General features: G+C 40.2%; 1 protein-coding gene across 6 annotated transcripts in view; it reads right to left on the reverse strand.

The window, feature by feature from the left end:
• ESCO1 (establishment of sister chromatid cohesion N-acetyltransferase 1) overlaps positions 1-17,293 on the reverse strand; it is an 88,732-nt gene that overhangs the window by 61,170 nt on the left and 10,269 nt on the right. For all 6 annotated transcript variants that reach the window (XM_061596685.1, XM_061596669.1, XM_061596660.1 and 3 more), the window contains 3 exons: positions 14,897-15,011; positions 11,845-11,976; positions 1-90 (listed from right to left, as the gene is read on the reverse strand). In XM_061596685.1, coding sequence (XP_061452669.1) covers positions 1-90; positions 11,845-11,976; positions 14,897-15,011 — 337 coding nt within the window. The remainder of the gene's footprint in view (positions 91-11,844; positions 11,977-14,896; positions 15,012-17,293) is intronic.

The raw sequence follows: 17,293 nt of genomic DNA on the forward strand, positions 1-17,293 counted from the left end.
CTTTCTCAGTGCATATTTTGGATCATCAGGAAGTACCATTATCATCTTGCCATCAGGATACTCAGCCAAAATTCTCTCTTTTTTCCAGCCCTAAAAAAGCACATAATAAATGCTTGACTAAACACACACTTTTACACTGCTTAACCCATTGCTTACAATTATTATTTCTTGAATAATCTATGGATTATATCCGACACTGTCAGTGATAAGCAGAATGGATTTCTGCTTGCACAAGACTTCACGTCCCACCCACCCTCTACAGTGCACCCTTAAAACCTACTTCTCGTTTAACAGGCAACAAACTCGATTGTGTTGTTTCATTTATCCATATGAAAGCTGTTATATACATTTTATATTTCAGAATGTCAGTTTTTCTTCTTTGTTTCTTTTGCCCTGAACAACTCTAATACAAATCAGAATTGGCAGGCCTATTTCACTAACTAGGCCAATTCCCCAAACAGCAATGCAGAGCAACTATATATACACGTAGGTGCATGTATGTATTCTAACCTCTGAAATGAACAGATTGTTAAAATTGTCTTTCTTTAACATAGTTACCTCCACAAACAGCATGTACATTTTAACATCTTGGCATGCAAAAGACCTCCAGGAGGTTTTCAATGAACTGAGTGGCATGCAATGGTTCAAACAAGGTATCATTTATTTTGTCACTGGTTATAACTATCATAGTCACAAAAATGAGACTATAAAAAGAATAACTACCTTCTAAGAACCTAAAGGGGAAAGTTGCTATGCTGTGTGTATCTGAAGTTAAACATACTCAAAAATTAGGTAATTAAGTCTTCTTCAGATCCACACTGATGGTGATTAATGAGCAGTACCTGCATGGAAAAACAAAACAAAAATCCACTTAAGTCTATTAAGATGGGACTTATCCAGAAATTAGTTTACGTTGCTCAAAAAGGATGCGGAAAGCAGTAGTTACAGAAGTATGAAAGTTAAATATAGTTTACTAGCCTGATCTACAAGCCTTACATATACTTGAACCACAAAACACTTTGAAGGAGGGAGAAAGGGAAACTTGCTGCACGATGTTCTGTCCTCTAAATTTAAATGACTTTTCAAACACCCGTATACTGTTATGTTTTCAGTGCTACATGCTACCTTAATGCTCATTTTCAAATAAGCATACTAAAGTGATGCAACCAACCACAGCTATCAGACAAAGATCCTTTTCAACACTAGCAGTAACAGTTACATTTCATAAATACATTCAGATTTCTGTTCCATCCTATTCAGAATAGGTTTCAATTTTAGAAAGCCAGAAATATTCTCATCTTTGTTTTGGATTTAATTCTGTCTAACCAATGGCAATACAGGGCATCATAAACTGAGGGCAACATTTATAAAAGGTTGTATTATGTAAGGTATCACACATAACTATGTCTGAAAACAGTTTGAAAACTAGTTCATTCAGATTACAGCTGCAAGGCTGCTAACTGGGATCAGGCATTACAAACATAGTAAGCCATTACTTTGCCAGCTTCAGTGGTTCCTGATCCACTTCTGGGACTAATAATATGTGCTGGTCTTAACCTTTAAAGTCCTTCATGGCTGAGGGCCAGGATATCTGAAGGATCATCTTTCTCCACATGTGCCTGCCCAGACTTTGAGCTCATCACAGGCCGTCTTCAGGTTCCTCTGCCATCTGATTCCCTAGGAATTTGAGGTGCAGTGGGTGGCCACCAGCGAGGGCTTAGGAAAAAAATAGTAATGCCCCAGATTTGGAATGCTCTTTCCAGAGAGATTCACAAGGCATCCACTCTGATGTCTTTCCAATGTCAGACAACCCCCTTTTATTTCCCCTGGCTTTGTACCTTTTTGTTTTAACTTTTGTTGATCTATTTTATTTAGATGCTACTTTAAAATAGTTGCTGATTTAGGCTTATATTAATATATTAGATATTTTGTGATGTTAATATTTTACTGTAAGCAAATCTGACAATATATCTCAATGACAAGGTAAAAATCTAAATAACTAATAAAATAAGGTTGAACTATGTACATTTCGGATGAAGTCCCCTGAAATCAATAGGATTTATTTCCAAACAAACATGAACATAATTTGGCTGTGAAAACTGAATGAAGATTTACAGTTCTGGATTCCAATGAGTATGACATGGGGAAGACTTAAAGCCATACTATGTGAAGGATCTAACCAGGCTCGTATAGATCCATCTGCAGTTAGGTTACCTAATGTTTTCACAGTCCAGTTTTATCTGGAAGTAAATACCAATTAAGTAAAATGTCTAGACTCTTGTTTATAACGGAGTATAACTACTACACGACAAAAGAATGAACTGTGTTTAAAGAAGTCAGCCATTAGGCTACAATGCACATACAAAAAAATTGAATATAAACAAAAATAGCAAGAAACCAAGGTCCTTTGCTTAGAAGAGGAAAAAACTTTATTGGAACAGAAGGAAAATAGGGATTAATTTACACCAGGAAAAGCTAATGTTCCAGCTCAAGCTCTGACAATTCACTCCCCCAAACATGAATGCTTTGTAAATAAATGCAGAAAATTCAACTCTAACCACACTACTTTCAGTTGAGTGCTATCAACGGCTGACAGAAACTTCAGTAAGAAAGCACACCCAAGTTATACTTAAGTGAATCCACAGAGAGAAAACATACTAGTCCCTGTTTGCAAGTTTTCAATCAAGTATTCAACCTTACAGGGTAGAGATAATCATAATTACTATAATTATGACTTTAATTATGATGACTTTACTGTATATTTGTTTTTCTCTCTCTCTTTCTCTCTAGATTGATTTGAGATTTCAGCCTGTTTTGTGATATTTTGTGGTGTTATTTATTGATGTTGTGGTAGTTTTTTTAATTATTATTACGTTCTGAATTGTTTTTATTATATTGTTTTGTTCTTGCTGTGGAAGCTGCTTTGAGGTTACCTGGCAATGAAAAGTGGCATACAAATATACAAATTGCCGCTCTGGGCTCCTGCTGGGAGGAAGGGGGGGATAGAAATCAAATAATAAATAAATATACTAAATAAATAAATCTTAAAAATCCTCCAATAGAAGTGAGGCATTTAACCTCACCAGTCCCATGCAGTGGAACACTCTTCCAACAGAGATCTGGCAGGCTTCGTCACTACTGACTTTCAGGAGTCTCTTGAAGATCTTTTTATGCCAACAGACCTTTGTAGCTGTCCAAATGGATTAGCCAGTCACTTTAATTGTGTTTTGTTTTATAACTGTAAAGACCCCTGATATTTTCTGATATGGCAGTATTAAATAAATAAATAAACAAACAGGAACGTTGCAAATGAACTCCTGCACTGCAAGAGACATATATCTGAGATGACCTACATGTTCAGAAACCCAGAGTTTTGGAAAGGAGAGTTTCAAAACAGCTAGGTTATGTAGTTTTGGGAATGCACAGATGTAATGGCTGAGTCATCTAAGCTCTGCTTTCGAAACACAGTGGCTACAGTCACACTTTATGTTAAGCCATAAACTATAGCTTACTGTGGACAAATGAATTGTGTCTACTTCACTTCTCCTAGCTTGCACAGGGATGAAAAAATTATGACCTCCAGCTTAACATTATGTCCAACCCAGGGCTTGTGAGGTTTTTTTGCTCCCAACAAACTATGATCTGTAGCCAAGTTTTGTTCTTGGCTTACTGAATGTCATCTGGCTTACTGAATGTGGCCTTTGGGTGTGAAACAAATCACAGTCTCTGGTTCAGATGCAACACTAAGTCAGGGTCTATGATTTGTTTTCTCCTAGTATGCATGGGAAGAAGCAAAAGAGACCAGATAGCCATTCATGGCAAGCTATGGACTATGGCCTATCATAAAGCGCAAACTGGCCAATGGCATATTAACAACACAACTTTAATCTGATCACAATCCTGGGCTCCTGCTGGGAGGAAGGGCGGGATATAAATCAAATAATAAATAAATCACAGTGTATTTGTTAATATGAACCAGATCTTATAGGTTCAACTGCAAAAACCCTCTTTACCACAGAATATACACACATACACACACAGCTTTTTTTCTCCAGATAGGTTCCGATACTGAAAGAAAACTCAGCCAGGAAAACAATGGCCAAGGAAAAAAGTATGAGAAGAAACACCCCTCTTCTGTCTGTCCAAGTTACATTTTTATTTAGTTAGGAAATTTTGACCCCTGCAATAAATTTCCAGGGTGGCTTCCAAAAAGTTAATGTTACAAATAAAAACCGAAAACCACAATATAAAAGCAACATAAAAATATATTTGTACTGAAATTATATCCAGGTAGGTACCAGATGAACCTCCCTGGAGAGAACAGTCCACACTCACGAGTGCCACCATCCATTAGGCTCTTTCCTGTGTTGCTCCTCAGATGATGGGAGGACCGAAGAAGGGCCTCTGTTGAATATCTTAGTATACAGGCAGGCACATATGGAAACAAGTAGTCTTTTGGGTATTGTTGTCCTAAACTTTAAAGGGCTTTGATTGAACACAGCACTTTGAATTCAGGTTGGAAACAAACTGGAAGTCAGTGTAACTGGCCAAGTAGAGGCCAATTGCACTGTGATCACAATACCCAATTCCAGTTAACAGTTGTTCACAGCTGTACTTTGGACTAATCACAGTATTTGGGGCTAATCATTGTTTCTAAACTGCCTTCAAAGGCAACCCTATGTATAATAGTGTTGTGAGTTTGGGGATTGGAATGGATAATTCCTATGAGTCCCCTTCCAGTCTCTTATTTGGAATCCTGTGCCTTGGGGAGAGAAACTCGCTCTGCTGGCCAGATGAGTTTCTTTTGTTAAGCTAATAGTGTGGCCAGGTTTGTTAATGGGTCTATCAGGTTCCCAGCAACTGGTGAATGGGCCAGGAAGACCCTTTTGTTACTGAAACACTTCAGGAGAGCCCCCCCTCCTGTAACACTGATGGGAAAGCTGGATATTGGACTGCTGATGCTTTGAACCCCTCCATCCTAAGCTCAGGTTGGAATGTGTGTAAATAAACAAACCATATTTCATAAAGACACCACAGTCTCCGCTGACCTTCTTCCCAAGGAAACCAAACCCAGGGCGAGCACAGGGACCCCAGGAAATCTCACCGCTCTGAGATTGGGGAGGCACGTGTGATGTTCCTATATTAATGTATATATGGTAAGTGTTGTTTTAGAAGATACATGGTAAGTGGAGTGAAAGAGGAGGGGGAGTGAATGGGCAGTAGAATGCGAGATGATTGGCTGAGTGTTTAAAATGGCTGGATGTATAAAAGGAAGAGTGAGAGTGGAATCTGGGGGGGAGAACAGAACTGAGTGGGTTGGTTGGTGGGGTTTGAGAGAGTTGTTTTGCCAGGAGAGAGTGAAGAAGGAGGGAGGTGGAGTTCGGATTAGTATTGAGTAAAACCATATGCTTATGTGCCTTAAGAAGAAATCTTGTTAATCTTGTTAGCTTTGTTATCTGTAATAAATACTTAATTTCGTTTACCAAAGGCCTGATCCTTGGCTGGGGTTTCACAGACCAGAAGGGAGGGTAAGGTAATGACCAAGGCTGAAGGGGAACTGTAACAAATGGTGGCAGCGGTGAAGAGAATAACAATACCAGTATTCAGAGTCTCTGGGAATACTAGTATTGGGACGTTACTGGTGGTTGCCTAGCAGGGGGATCTGTTGAGATCTGTGCTAGAGCGGATAGGTAAACCATAAGAGAGTGCGGTCTGGACTGGTGGAGTCCCTGGTGGTGCCTAGAGACAGGCAGTAACCACGAGCAGGTAGGAACCTGACAGGGAGAGCCAGGGAAGGACACATCACAGCACGCAACAATACATTACAGCAGTTTAACTGGGAGGTTATCAGGGCACAGATCACTGAGGCTACACCATCTCTCTCCAAGTAGGGTCCTAACTGACACACTAGCCTAAACTGGGAGAAGATCCTCTATGCCACGGAGGCAACTGGCACCTCCAATGGCACAGATTGATCAATCAGCACCCCCAGGAAGCAAACTTGTTCAACCCCTTGGATGAGACCAATTATCTGGATCCATTTCAGTTGGGTTTCAGGCCTGGTTTTGGCACGGAAACAGCCTTGGTCGCCCTGTATGATGACCTTTGTCGGGAGAGACAGGGGGAGTGTGACTCTGTTGATTCTCCTTGATCTCTCAGCGGCTTTCGATACCATCGACCATGGTATCCTTCTGGGGAGACTAGCTGAGTTGGGAGTGGGAGGTACTGCATTGCGGTGGTTCCACTCCTACTTGGCAAGTCGCCTCCAGAAGGTGGTGCTTGGGGAACATTGCTCGGCATCCTGTACTCTCCAGTATGGGGTTCCGCAGGGGTCACTTCTGTCCCCCATGCTGTTCAACATCTACATGAAACTGTTGGGTGCGGTCATCCAGAGCTTTGGAGTGTGTTGCCATCAGTATGCTGATGACATGCAGCTCTATTTCTCCTTTTCATCTTCTTCAGGTGAGGCTGTCAATGTGCTGAACCGGTGTCTGGCTGCGACAATGGACTGGATGAGGGCTAATAAACTGAGGCTCAATCCAGACAAGACTGAGATGCTGCTAGTGGGTGGTTCTTCTGATCAGATGGTGGATGTCCAACCTGTTCTGGATGGGGTTGCACTCCCCCTGAAGGAGCAGGTTCGTAGCTTGGGGGTTCTCCTAGAACCATCTCTGTCACTTGAGGCTCAGGTAGCCTCGGTGGCACGGAGTGCCTTCTACCAACTTTGGTTGGTGGCCCAACTACGTCCCTATCTAGACAGGGATAACCTGGCTTCAGTTGTCCATGCTCTGGTAACCACCAAATTAGATTACTGCAATGCGCTCTATGTGGGGCTGCCTTTGAAGACGGTTCAGAAACTGCAGCTTGTGCAAAATGCAGCGGCCAGATTGGTAACAGGGACCAGACGGTCCGAACATATAAAACCGATTCTGGCCCGCTTGCATTGGCTGCCTGTATGTTTCCGAGCTCAATTCAAGGTGGTGGTTTTGACCTATAAAGCCTTACATGGCTTGGGACCACAATATGTGATGGAAAGCTTCTCCTGATACGAACCCACTCGCACACTACGCTCAACATCAAAGGCCCTCCTCCGGGTGCCTACTCCCTCGGAGGATGGCCACAAAGGAGAGGGCCTTCTCAGTGGTGGCCCCCAAATTATGGAATGACCTACTTGATGAGGTGCACCTGACGCCAACACAGTTATCCTTTTGGCACCAGGTCAAGACTTTCCTCTTCTCCCTGGCATTTTAGCATGTGTTTTAAATTGTTTTTATATTGTTTTAAATTTTAAAATTGTGTTTTAAATTGTTTTTAAAATATGTGTTTTAAATTGTATATTTGTTTTAATGTTTTTGATTGCTGTAAACCGCCCAGAGAGCTTCGGCTATGGGGCAGTATACAAGTGCAATAAATAAATAAATAAATAAAATAATAAATAAACCCCATCTAGCTCAGGATGAACACCAGTAACTGAAACCCAGGCCAGTGAACCATCCATCAAAAGGACCTTTGTCATGCCTGGATTGACCTGCAGTTTATTGGCCATCATAAGAACATAAGAGCAGCCCTCCTGGATTAGACCAAAAGCCTATCTAGTTTAGCATCCTATTTTCCATACTGGTCAATCAGATACCTATGGAAATGCCACAAGCAGGAATCATGTAGGCAATACCCTCTCCTGCTTTTATTTTCCAGTGCCTGGCATTCAGAGGCATGTTGCCTTTGATACTGGAGGTGGTATACAGCCGTCATGAGTAGGACTCCAACTGGATGAAAAAGAGAAATAAAAACTGTGCCATCTTCATATTGATGGCACCCAACTCCAAATAAATAAATAAATAAATAGGGATTCATAGCATAAATGCCAGGGAGTTCGGCAGCAACACTTTCTGAAATTGGCTGTCCAAGTATCAGCAGAACCACCTTTGCATGATAGCTCCAATATCCAACCTAGAAACATACCATGGAAGACAGTATTAAAAGCCACTGAGAGACCCAAGAGAATTCATAGGGTCACACTCTTTCTTATCTCCTGGTATAGGTCATCCATTAAGAATGACTAAGGCAGTTTCAGGGCCAGACCCAGGCCAGAAGCCCTACTTAAATGGATCAATGCCTGATGTTGTATAGCAACTACTTGCTAGAGCACCTTACCCAGGATGGGGTTATTAACAAGTGGCTGATAATTACTGAGATCTTCAAGATCCAACACAAAGGTTTCTTCAGGAGTGATTCACGAAAGGCAGCTGCTCCCTCTTCCAAAGACGCTTTTACTATCTCCTAGACTCAGCCTCTCTACTTGATGTAATGGCCATGAGGAGCAAGTGCTGAGTAGATTCATCATAGGCCATACTCGTCCAAGCACTGTGTCCATATCAGGCCTCAATAACTGGACACATCCATCACTAGCAGATTAGATGGTGTGACATGGTCATCTCCATATACTGACCTGAACCAACAGTGACATCCAAGTTATGATGGATGTGAGCAATATTATCCTCAAAATGTTTCACATGTTGTTGTTGTTGTTGTTATGTGCCTTCAAGTCGATTACGACTTATGGCGACCCTATGAATCAGCGACCTCCAAGAGCATCTGTCATGAACCACCCTGCTCATATCTTGTAAGTTCAGGTCTGTGGCTTCCTTTATGGAATCAATCCATCTCTTGTTTGGCCTTCCTCCTTTTCTACTCCCTGTTGTTTTTCCCAGCATTATTGTCTTTTCTAGTGAATATGTCTTCTCATGATGTGTCCAAAGTATGATAACGTCAGTTTCATCATTTTAGCTTCTAGTGATAGTTCTGGTTTAATTTGTTCTGACACCCAATTATTTGTCTTTTTTGCAGTCCATGGTATCCGCAAAGCTCTCCTCCAGCACCACATTTCAAATGACTTGATTTTTCTCTTATCCGCCTTTTTCACTGTCCAACTTTCACATCCATATATAGAGATCGGGAATACCATGGTCTGAATGATCCTGACTTTGGTGTTCAGTGATACATCTTTGCATTTGAGGACCTTTTCTAGTTCTCTCACAGCTGCCCTACCCAGTCCTAGCCTTCTTCTGATTTCTTCACTATTGTCTCCATTTTGGTTAATGACTGTGCTGAGGTATTGATAATCCTTGACAAGTTCAATGTCCTCATTGTCAACTGTAAAGTTACACAAATCTTCTGTTGTCATTACTTTAGTCTTCTTGACATTCAGCTGTAGTCCTGCTTTTGTGCTTTCCTCTCTAACTTTCATCAGCATTCATTTCAAATCATTACTAGTTTCTGCTAGTAGTATGGTATTGTCTGCATATCTTAAATTATTGCTGTTTCTCCCTCCAATTTTCACACCTCCTTCATCTTGGTCCAATCCTGCTTTCTGTATGATATCTTCTGCGTACAGATTAAACAAATAGGGTGATAAAATACAACCCTGTCTCACACCCTTTCCGATGGGGAACCAATCGGTTTCTCCATATTCTGTCCTTACCGTAGCCTCTTGTCCAGAGTATAGGTTGTGCATCAGGACAATCAGATGCTGGGGCACCCCCATTTCTTTTAAAGCATTCCATAGTTTTTCATGATCTACACAGTCAAAGGCTTTGCTGTAGTCTATAAAGCAAAGGGTGATTTTCTTCTGAAATTCCTTGGTCCGTTCCATTATCCAATGTATGTTTGCGATATGATCTCTGGTGCCTCTTCCCTTTCTAAATCCAGCTTGGACGTCTGACATTTCTCGCTCCATATATGGTAAGAGCCTTTGTTGTAGAATCTTGAGCATTATTTTACTTGCATGGGATATTAAGGCAATAGTTCGGTAATTACTGCATTCTCTGGGATCCCCTTTCTTTGGAAGTGGGATATATATTGAATGCTTCCAGTCTCTGGGCCATTGTTTAGTTTTCCATATTTCTTGACAAATTTTTGTCAAAATTTGGACAGATTCAGTCTCAGTAGCTTGTAGCAACTCTATTGGTATGCCATCTATTCCTGGTGATTTGTTTCTTCCAAGAATTTGGGTGCTAGTTGCTCCAAAGAAGGAGAAAAGCATGTGGACTTTAATGGAACTCTAAAATACACCAGAAGAGAAGTCACTAGTTTTGTATAGGAAAAGGGGAAAGCCTGAGAAAGCCTGAGCACTGAAGAATGACTTTGCTGCCAGTATTTTCTCTCCATACTAATTGTTCTATTTTAAGATCAATGTTTTTCAATAAGCAGAAATGGAATTCACAACTCTATGTGCAGTACAGCAGTTAAGATACAAGACTCTTATCTGAGCCACAAACTTACTTTGTGGCATTAGACAAGCAGCTTTCAGCTCCCTATTTGAATATGTGATAATACTGACCTACTTTATAAAATTGTTGCAAATATCACTGAGATCATGTACCAGAAGAACTTTGACCACCTGCAAGTATTACAGTAATACCTCCATTAACAATTCTCCAAGAACTAAGCTCCTTTTAAAGAAGGCTTTTTAAAAGGTGAAACTGATCAGCTTTGTTTGCTATGAATAAACTTTCAAGCCTGTACCTTTGCTTTAAAGAGAAACTGATGAGTCTGTGTCTTTGCTTTGGTATCAATAAACTGATACCTCTGTGCCTTTGCTTTGCTAGGGTGAAACAGACAAGCCTTTGTGTTTGCTTTGCATTACAGAAATCTCTTGCTTTCTTAGGCACCCTTTAAAGTCCCTGTTGAAGCTACCCCCACCATCTATGAGCAGGTGTAGGAATCTATCCTGAATCTTTCCATGTTATTCCTCTCTCTGGTAGCAAAGTTTCTGTTAAAGAAGTAATGTCCAGGAATGCACCTATTTTGTTAACTGAGATACTGCTGTATATGAATGCTAAGTACTACTAACTCAGAAGCAGTACTGATGGCTATAATAGGACATATTCCCAGGTAAGTGTGGACTGCAGCCTTAGTCTCTGTTTATATTCGTTATTAAAAAGACTCACCTATTCCTGTACTTTCATACAATCAAACAGCTAAAACAGGAGCCTTAATAGTACTATCAATTGCTACACTGTGAACATTTTGAAGATGGCCCGGGAGAGCAGATACAGAGAAATAGTTAAAATGTTTGGTTACCTTGTATAGGTAAAAAATATTAGATAGTTTTCAGACAGCCAATTAAAAAAGTGCAACACCTATAAGTAGTTTTTTTTTAAAAAAAATTATATGACTGAGAATTGTAGTACACTATAATTATACTCCAAGCTAGACTTGAACCAAAGATTGAATTTGTGTTGTACATAAATGAAGCTTGGTGAGTTCAGTTCAGTTATCCTGGAGGTCTTATCAATGTCAATGTAGAGTATGGAAGGTAACATATATGATAAAGAAAACAAACGTCACTGATTCTAATTTAAGTTACAGGGCATATTATGGTGAAACAAATCGCAATTTTATATGGTAGACAATTAAAAAAAATAAATTTCAACTATGCAAAGCTTAAATTTTTTCTATTAGCTATATGATGTACACTAAAAAGGTTTGTGGAAAACATGGCCATATCTAATTTACATGTATTTACATTTTTCATGTAAATTGAGCAGAACACATTAGAAAATGAATGCATGCCACTGCAAGGAGACTACTGGCTAAAACAGACAACTCTTGGGTGCTAGGCGATACCTTGCAATATTGCTTCATACAAAAAAATAGCAGGACAAAATACACTTGAAAAGGTATGATTAATTAGCATTAATAAATAACTGACTAGCATGCTAAACATGTTTAAACTCTTGCCTACAATGTTTTTAGGGTGATTATTGTCTATACCCAGCAGTATACAGTATCCTGGATAAAGCCCCAAAGTATATGATGTTGTAAAAAAGAAGTTGTTCTTACCACATATTTTACAGCACTTATGAACTGACTGTGGAAGAGCAGATGCTGAGTTTCATCCTCCGGATTTGAAGCAGTGTAAAGCATCCCACAAATATTGCAGGAAATGGCTCCAAACCTTTTTTGCCCAGCATCCTATGTTAAAAAGTAAATACATTGCTCATCCAAGATGCAATAGGCAGTTAACAAACCATGAACACCTGCTGACTCTAAGTTAATAAAATATTCTGTGATTTTTTTTTTAAGTATCAAGTATACTGGCTATGAACAGCATTCAAATGCCTGGGCACAAAATGTCAGGGTTAAAAACATACTTGGGTCTCATAGCAGCATCTTCAAAGTGCTCCCAAGCTGAGACACACATTTTCCCATACATTGGACTGCCCAGCAATGAAACAAGATATACATACATTAATTATATTTACATTACTCTCTGATTAATGCGAATTTTATAAACAAATTTTCTGTGTGTGCATACACATCATATCTCAACCAATTTTTTGGAAAAAACTAGCAAAATGCCAGGAGTTATTATGGATAATGGGAGAGAGCAGGGAGGAGAGTTTATGTTTTGTTTACCCCTAGAACAATACCTGTCAGTGGGGGTTTGGCCACCCAGGGTAAGTTGTACAAGGCACAATTTTCCACTCTGCAACCAAGTCCCCAAATTTAGCAGTTTATTTCTTCTTATAGAATTAAACAGTAACTGTCAACTTGTGTAGGAGGAATAAAAAGGGTGTCTCCCCCACAACACAGACGGGTGGCAAAAAGAACTTATTCCTTGCCCTTGTTGACCCAAGTCACTGAGAATCAAAAGAAAGCTACTCCTCTCACATTGCTTGGGCCTTTCATCTGTGTAGCCCCATCCTGGACTCTGCTTCCTGGTCACACAAGTGTGTAATGAAATGCTGAGAACAGGCTTTGATAGAGTTATTCATAGCTTGCAATTTCTATTTGTAGCATATAAGCATGCTTTGTTCCTACAAGAATGCAACAAGCTCATAGTACCACAAATGAAATGTACTTTGAATTCAGTGGCTGTCACATATGTATATCAGGACATTGTGAATGCTTTAATTTTCCCTTTAATTTCCACTGCAGCAACTACACTGCAGCAAAGTGGTCTGAAGTTTGGTACTAGGAGCTGCTGTGGCAACAGGTCCAAAATCTTTCAAAGAGTTCCTTCTTTCTGTCCCACCAACACCTTTAGCGTGTTCCGCAGGAACTTAAGAGGGCCTTCTCAGAAGCTGCTGCTAGGCTCTGGAAATTCTTGCCAAAGGAGGCCCAACTAGACCTCCTGCCAGCAGGCAAGTATGTTTTTATTCAGCCAAGCTTCTGGCTTCATACCCTGACTGTCATACTACAATAATGGCCATTTGTTCTTATTAGTTTATGTATTTTATTTGTTTTGATATTTTATTGTTGTTAGCTCGAGCACAATGTAGTAGAGAGGTGCAACAGAAAAACAAAATAAACAAGAAAACTCTCATCTAACTTGCACATGTAGACTACTATAAAGCACTCTGTGAGGCTTCCCTTAGAGCTGGTCTGGAGGCTGCAGCTAGTGCAGAATGCTGCAGCCTGGAAGGTGAGTGATGTCCCTTACAAGGCACAACTCACCACCTTAATGGGCATATATGCCAGTGCTGAGGGACCTGCATTGGCAGCCTGTTAGCCACCTAGTCAGTTTCAAGACCTTGTTATTTATATACAAATTCCTAAACTATTCTGAACCAGGTTCCTAAAAGTCCAACTTCCCGTCCACAAATGGAACCTGGTTAGCTTAGCCTGATGATTATCAGCTTGTGGTAAGAGAAGTGGGCTTTTTCACTAATACCACCAATATTATGGAATACACTCCCTGTGAAATAAGATGCCCCATCTTTATTGGCATTCTGCTGGCTTTTGAAAATGTGCCTGTTTACACAGGCATTCCCTTGATTTCTTGACCTACATCGCCTATTTTTAATTGCCATAGTGTTTTAATGACACTGTTTTATAGTGTATTTTAATTATGGATATTTATTATTTAATGGTTTGTGTAACTTGGTTTTTAAATTTTGTAATCCACTTAGAGGCCTATTTTGTCATTAAGCGGCATACAAATTTTATTATTATGAACAACAGCAGCATCAAAAGAGAGACAAAGCATTCAACTGCAATCCTGTCAGCTTTTAATCCTTTGAATTGTGGTGCCATGCTTATTATTAAAAACAGGAAGCAAAAATGATGGTGTTTAAAAGCCAAAGGAAAGCGTGGAAACTGCTGCACATGTATTGTTGTACTGTCCATTCTATCAAGACTCCCAGTCTGATCTCATCAACCCAATTCAATCCCAGGGAGGTCTGATTTAGAACATTTACTCTCAGATAGGAGCCAGTAGGTGACAGCTAATGTGGCAAGATTTTGTGCTTTGGCTGTTACCTGTAGGAGAGTGATGACGGCAAATAATAATGGAAAACCTCGGGTGGGCCATTCCCCATTGTTGCCCTAATTTTAATACCACACAGTTCCATATTATCTCAGGCAGTTTGTTTCCTTCTCTGTATAATATTGAGATGTTTTATTGTTTGCTGTTTTAACATTTTATAGTGCTGGTCACTGACCGTAATAAATGAGTGACTGATTAAAAAGCCAAAGGCTACCTCACACCCAGAGGCTGGTAGAAGTACACTATATACTGGCTGTGTCAAAGTGAAAGTATTGTATTAAGTTTTCATATCATACAAATATAAATCTTAAGAGAAGTAAGTTCTGTGTGAACGGGAGGAAATGTCTCCCTTGACAGAAGAACCTCTTTGGTTCAGACTTACCCTTCCTAGGATAAAAGAAATACTATTAAAATATAAATTCTGAACTGCCATCACTTTCTACATGGCTTTAAATGCAGCCCATTGCTTTTTCTCGATGTAATTCTGTCCCATTTGTAAATCTATTTGATTAACAAAATGACTTTAAAGTCAGAAGCATAAGGAAACATTTTGGAGTTAAATGTATTTTGCTTAAAATAATGCACAAAGTGAACATAAAAATACTTCCGATGCACAATACTTACTATGATTAGCTGTTTATCACTATCTTTTGCTGCTTCTTTTAGTTTTTGAATATGCTCTTCAGATGAAAGGAAGCCACCACATTTTGATGATAATGAAATCTTTGGCAAGCATGCCCTTTAAGTATAAAAATAGTTCACATGAACAAAATGTTGCCTATTTCTCTATATTAGCATGAACTTTGTTTTCTCAAACATTCAGCTCAAAATACAAAATATTATACCAAAGTAACTGGAATCTATTTTAATGTAAATATCTATAATTGTTTAAAAATTCTTTAGCTATATTTCATTGAAAAAAATGTTTCATATCAAACAGCAAGCAAAAACTGAAAGTACAAAGTTGAATCCTACACTCAACTGATAGACCAGGGCTGCAAATAACCACTTGCTTGGTCACCTAAGAATTGCTTCTAGGTGACCACACACAACCAACCAACACCATCATGGTTCCTCTTTGAGCCTTAAGGAACTTACCAGCTTTTTAAAGTTCAGTTGGATAAGACAGCCTGCTGGGGTTTGGAGGATGTATTATAGTCTGTAACTACCCTGCCCCCTGGACAGAGGAAAGAGAATTGCCCCATATGTTACTTTTGGAACTCAGCCCTCTTCTTTAAATATAAAGTCTGGGGACTGAGATCTGGAGATGGTGGGCAGGGCTGTTCCCTCCTTTCCTCTGGCCGGGAAGAGGGGTGCTACTCACTTTCCATTTTAAAGAGACACACTGGATTTGAAAGGAGCACATAGAGCCATACCCTGTTCCATTTCAGGATTAAAGGGAAAGACAGAAAGCAAACCGCCCCACACAGTGCCTTCAAGGCACAGATGTTTAAACAGGACTGTATCCTGAAAGCTGACCATGGGACAGACACTCTCTTGCCTTTTTTAATAAGCAGGGAACAGCTCTGCACGCTGCCTTCTCAAAGCTGGTTGGGGAACTAATTTTGTTTCCTTTTTTAGAAACAAAAGCTTCATGGCTGGAAAGGAGAAAGTTGTGCCTACTCTGCCTTTTGGGGGTCTAAGCTAGAATGCTCTCTTTCTTCTGTGAAAGGAGATAGCAAAAGCTACATACACAACCTTTGCAACACAACCCCGTTTTATACGAAGATAGCATCATGGAGAATATGTGCAGCATCCATAATTCATAGTGGGCTGTGAAAGGAAGTATAACATTAATGGAAGTTGTCCCATGTGGCTCCCTATCTGCCCTTGAGGGTGGCTTGGATGGAAGATGTACCCTAAGGGGAAAAGCTATGGAGCAAGGGGGGGAAAGAAGAACTCTGGCAAGTGGGAAAGGGTGATTACCCTTTAATATTTTATTTCTAAGGTAGACTATTAAAGGTAAAGGTGTCCCCGCACTTATAGTGTGAATCGTTTACGACTCTTAGGGCGACGTCTTGCAACGTTTACTAGGCAGACCGTATATATGGGGTGGGATTGCCAGTTCCTTCCCCGGCCTTTCTTTACCCCCAGCGTATGCTGGGTACTCATTTTACTGATCACGGATGGATGGAAGGCTGAGTGGACCTCGACCCCTTTTACTGGAGATTCGACTTCCTCCTTCCGCTGAAATCGAACTCCGGCCGTGAGCAGAGCTTTGGCTGCGTTACCGCCGCTTACCTTTCTGCGCCACGAAGGGTCATGAGACTATTAGAAATATATATTTAACTATTTATTACATTTGTATATCGCCCCATAGCCGAAGCTCTCTGGGTAGTTGAGGGGGGAGTGCTGTTTATTATGAACGATGCAAAAGTAGTGTACGGCCCTGCTTTTTGGCGTTCCACTAATATGGTGGTTTTCAATTAGAGTAATTAGAGTCAGGCCCCACTCATATGGCGCTTGTTCCGCTTTTACGGCGTTTTTCGGGCGTCAGGCACCATTTTATTGATGGTTCTGCTTTTCAGCAGGTTTCGCTTTTCGGCAGGGGTCTGGAACATAACCCACCGTTTGAGTGGGGCCCTACTGTACAGCTGAACCCATTTAGAGAGAGCACTTTTCAGCATGCCCTGTTTATCCCAACAATATGGTTGTATACAGTTATCAACTTTTGAATTCTCAATAGCAAGCTTTAAATGATCTCATCCATCAAGACTGCAATTAATACAAATTATTCCCCAAGGAGTAATTGCATTTATATTCAGTAAGCTAACAAGAACATGGGGAACCATAAATAAGTCTATAAAGAGTCTAATATTTCATTTATGAAAGACAGCTATCTCTAACGTTAGGATCATTAACCGGCAAGAGCCAAGGCTTCCACAAGAAAAGGTAAGAGAAGCTGCAGTATTGGCCTCAGCTTCTTCAGAGGAATCTCCAGAGGAAGCAATATGGGGAAAGTCTTAGCCCTGGCAGAACCTGCCCCTACTATCAGGTGCAAAGTTTAAATCAAAGGTGGCC

The sequence above is a fragment of the Rhineura floridana genome, chromosome 1 (assembly GCF_030035675.1).
Source record: "Rhineura floridana isolate rRhiFlo1 chromosome 1, rRhiFlo1.hap2, whole genome shotgun sequence".
Lineage (NCBI taxonomy): Eukaryota > Metazoa > Chordata > Lepidosauria > Squamata > Rhineuridae > Rhineura > Rhineura floridana.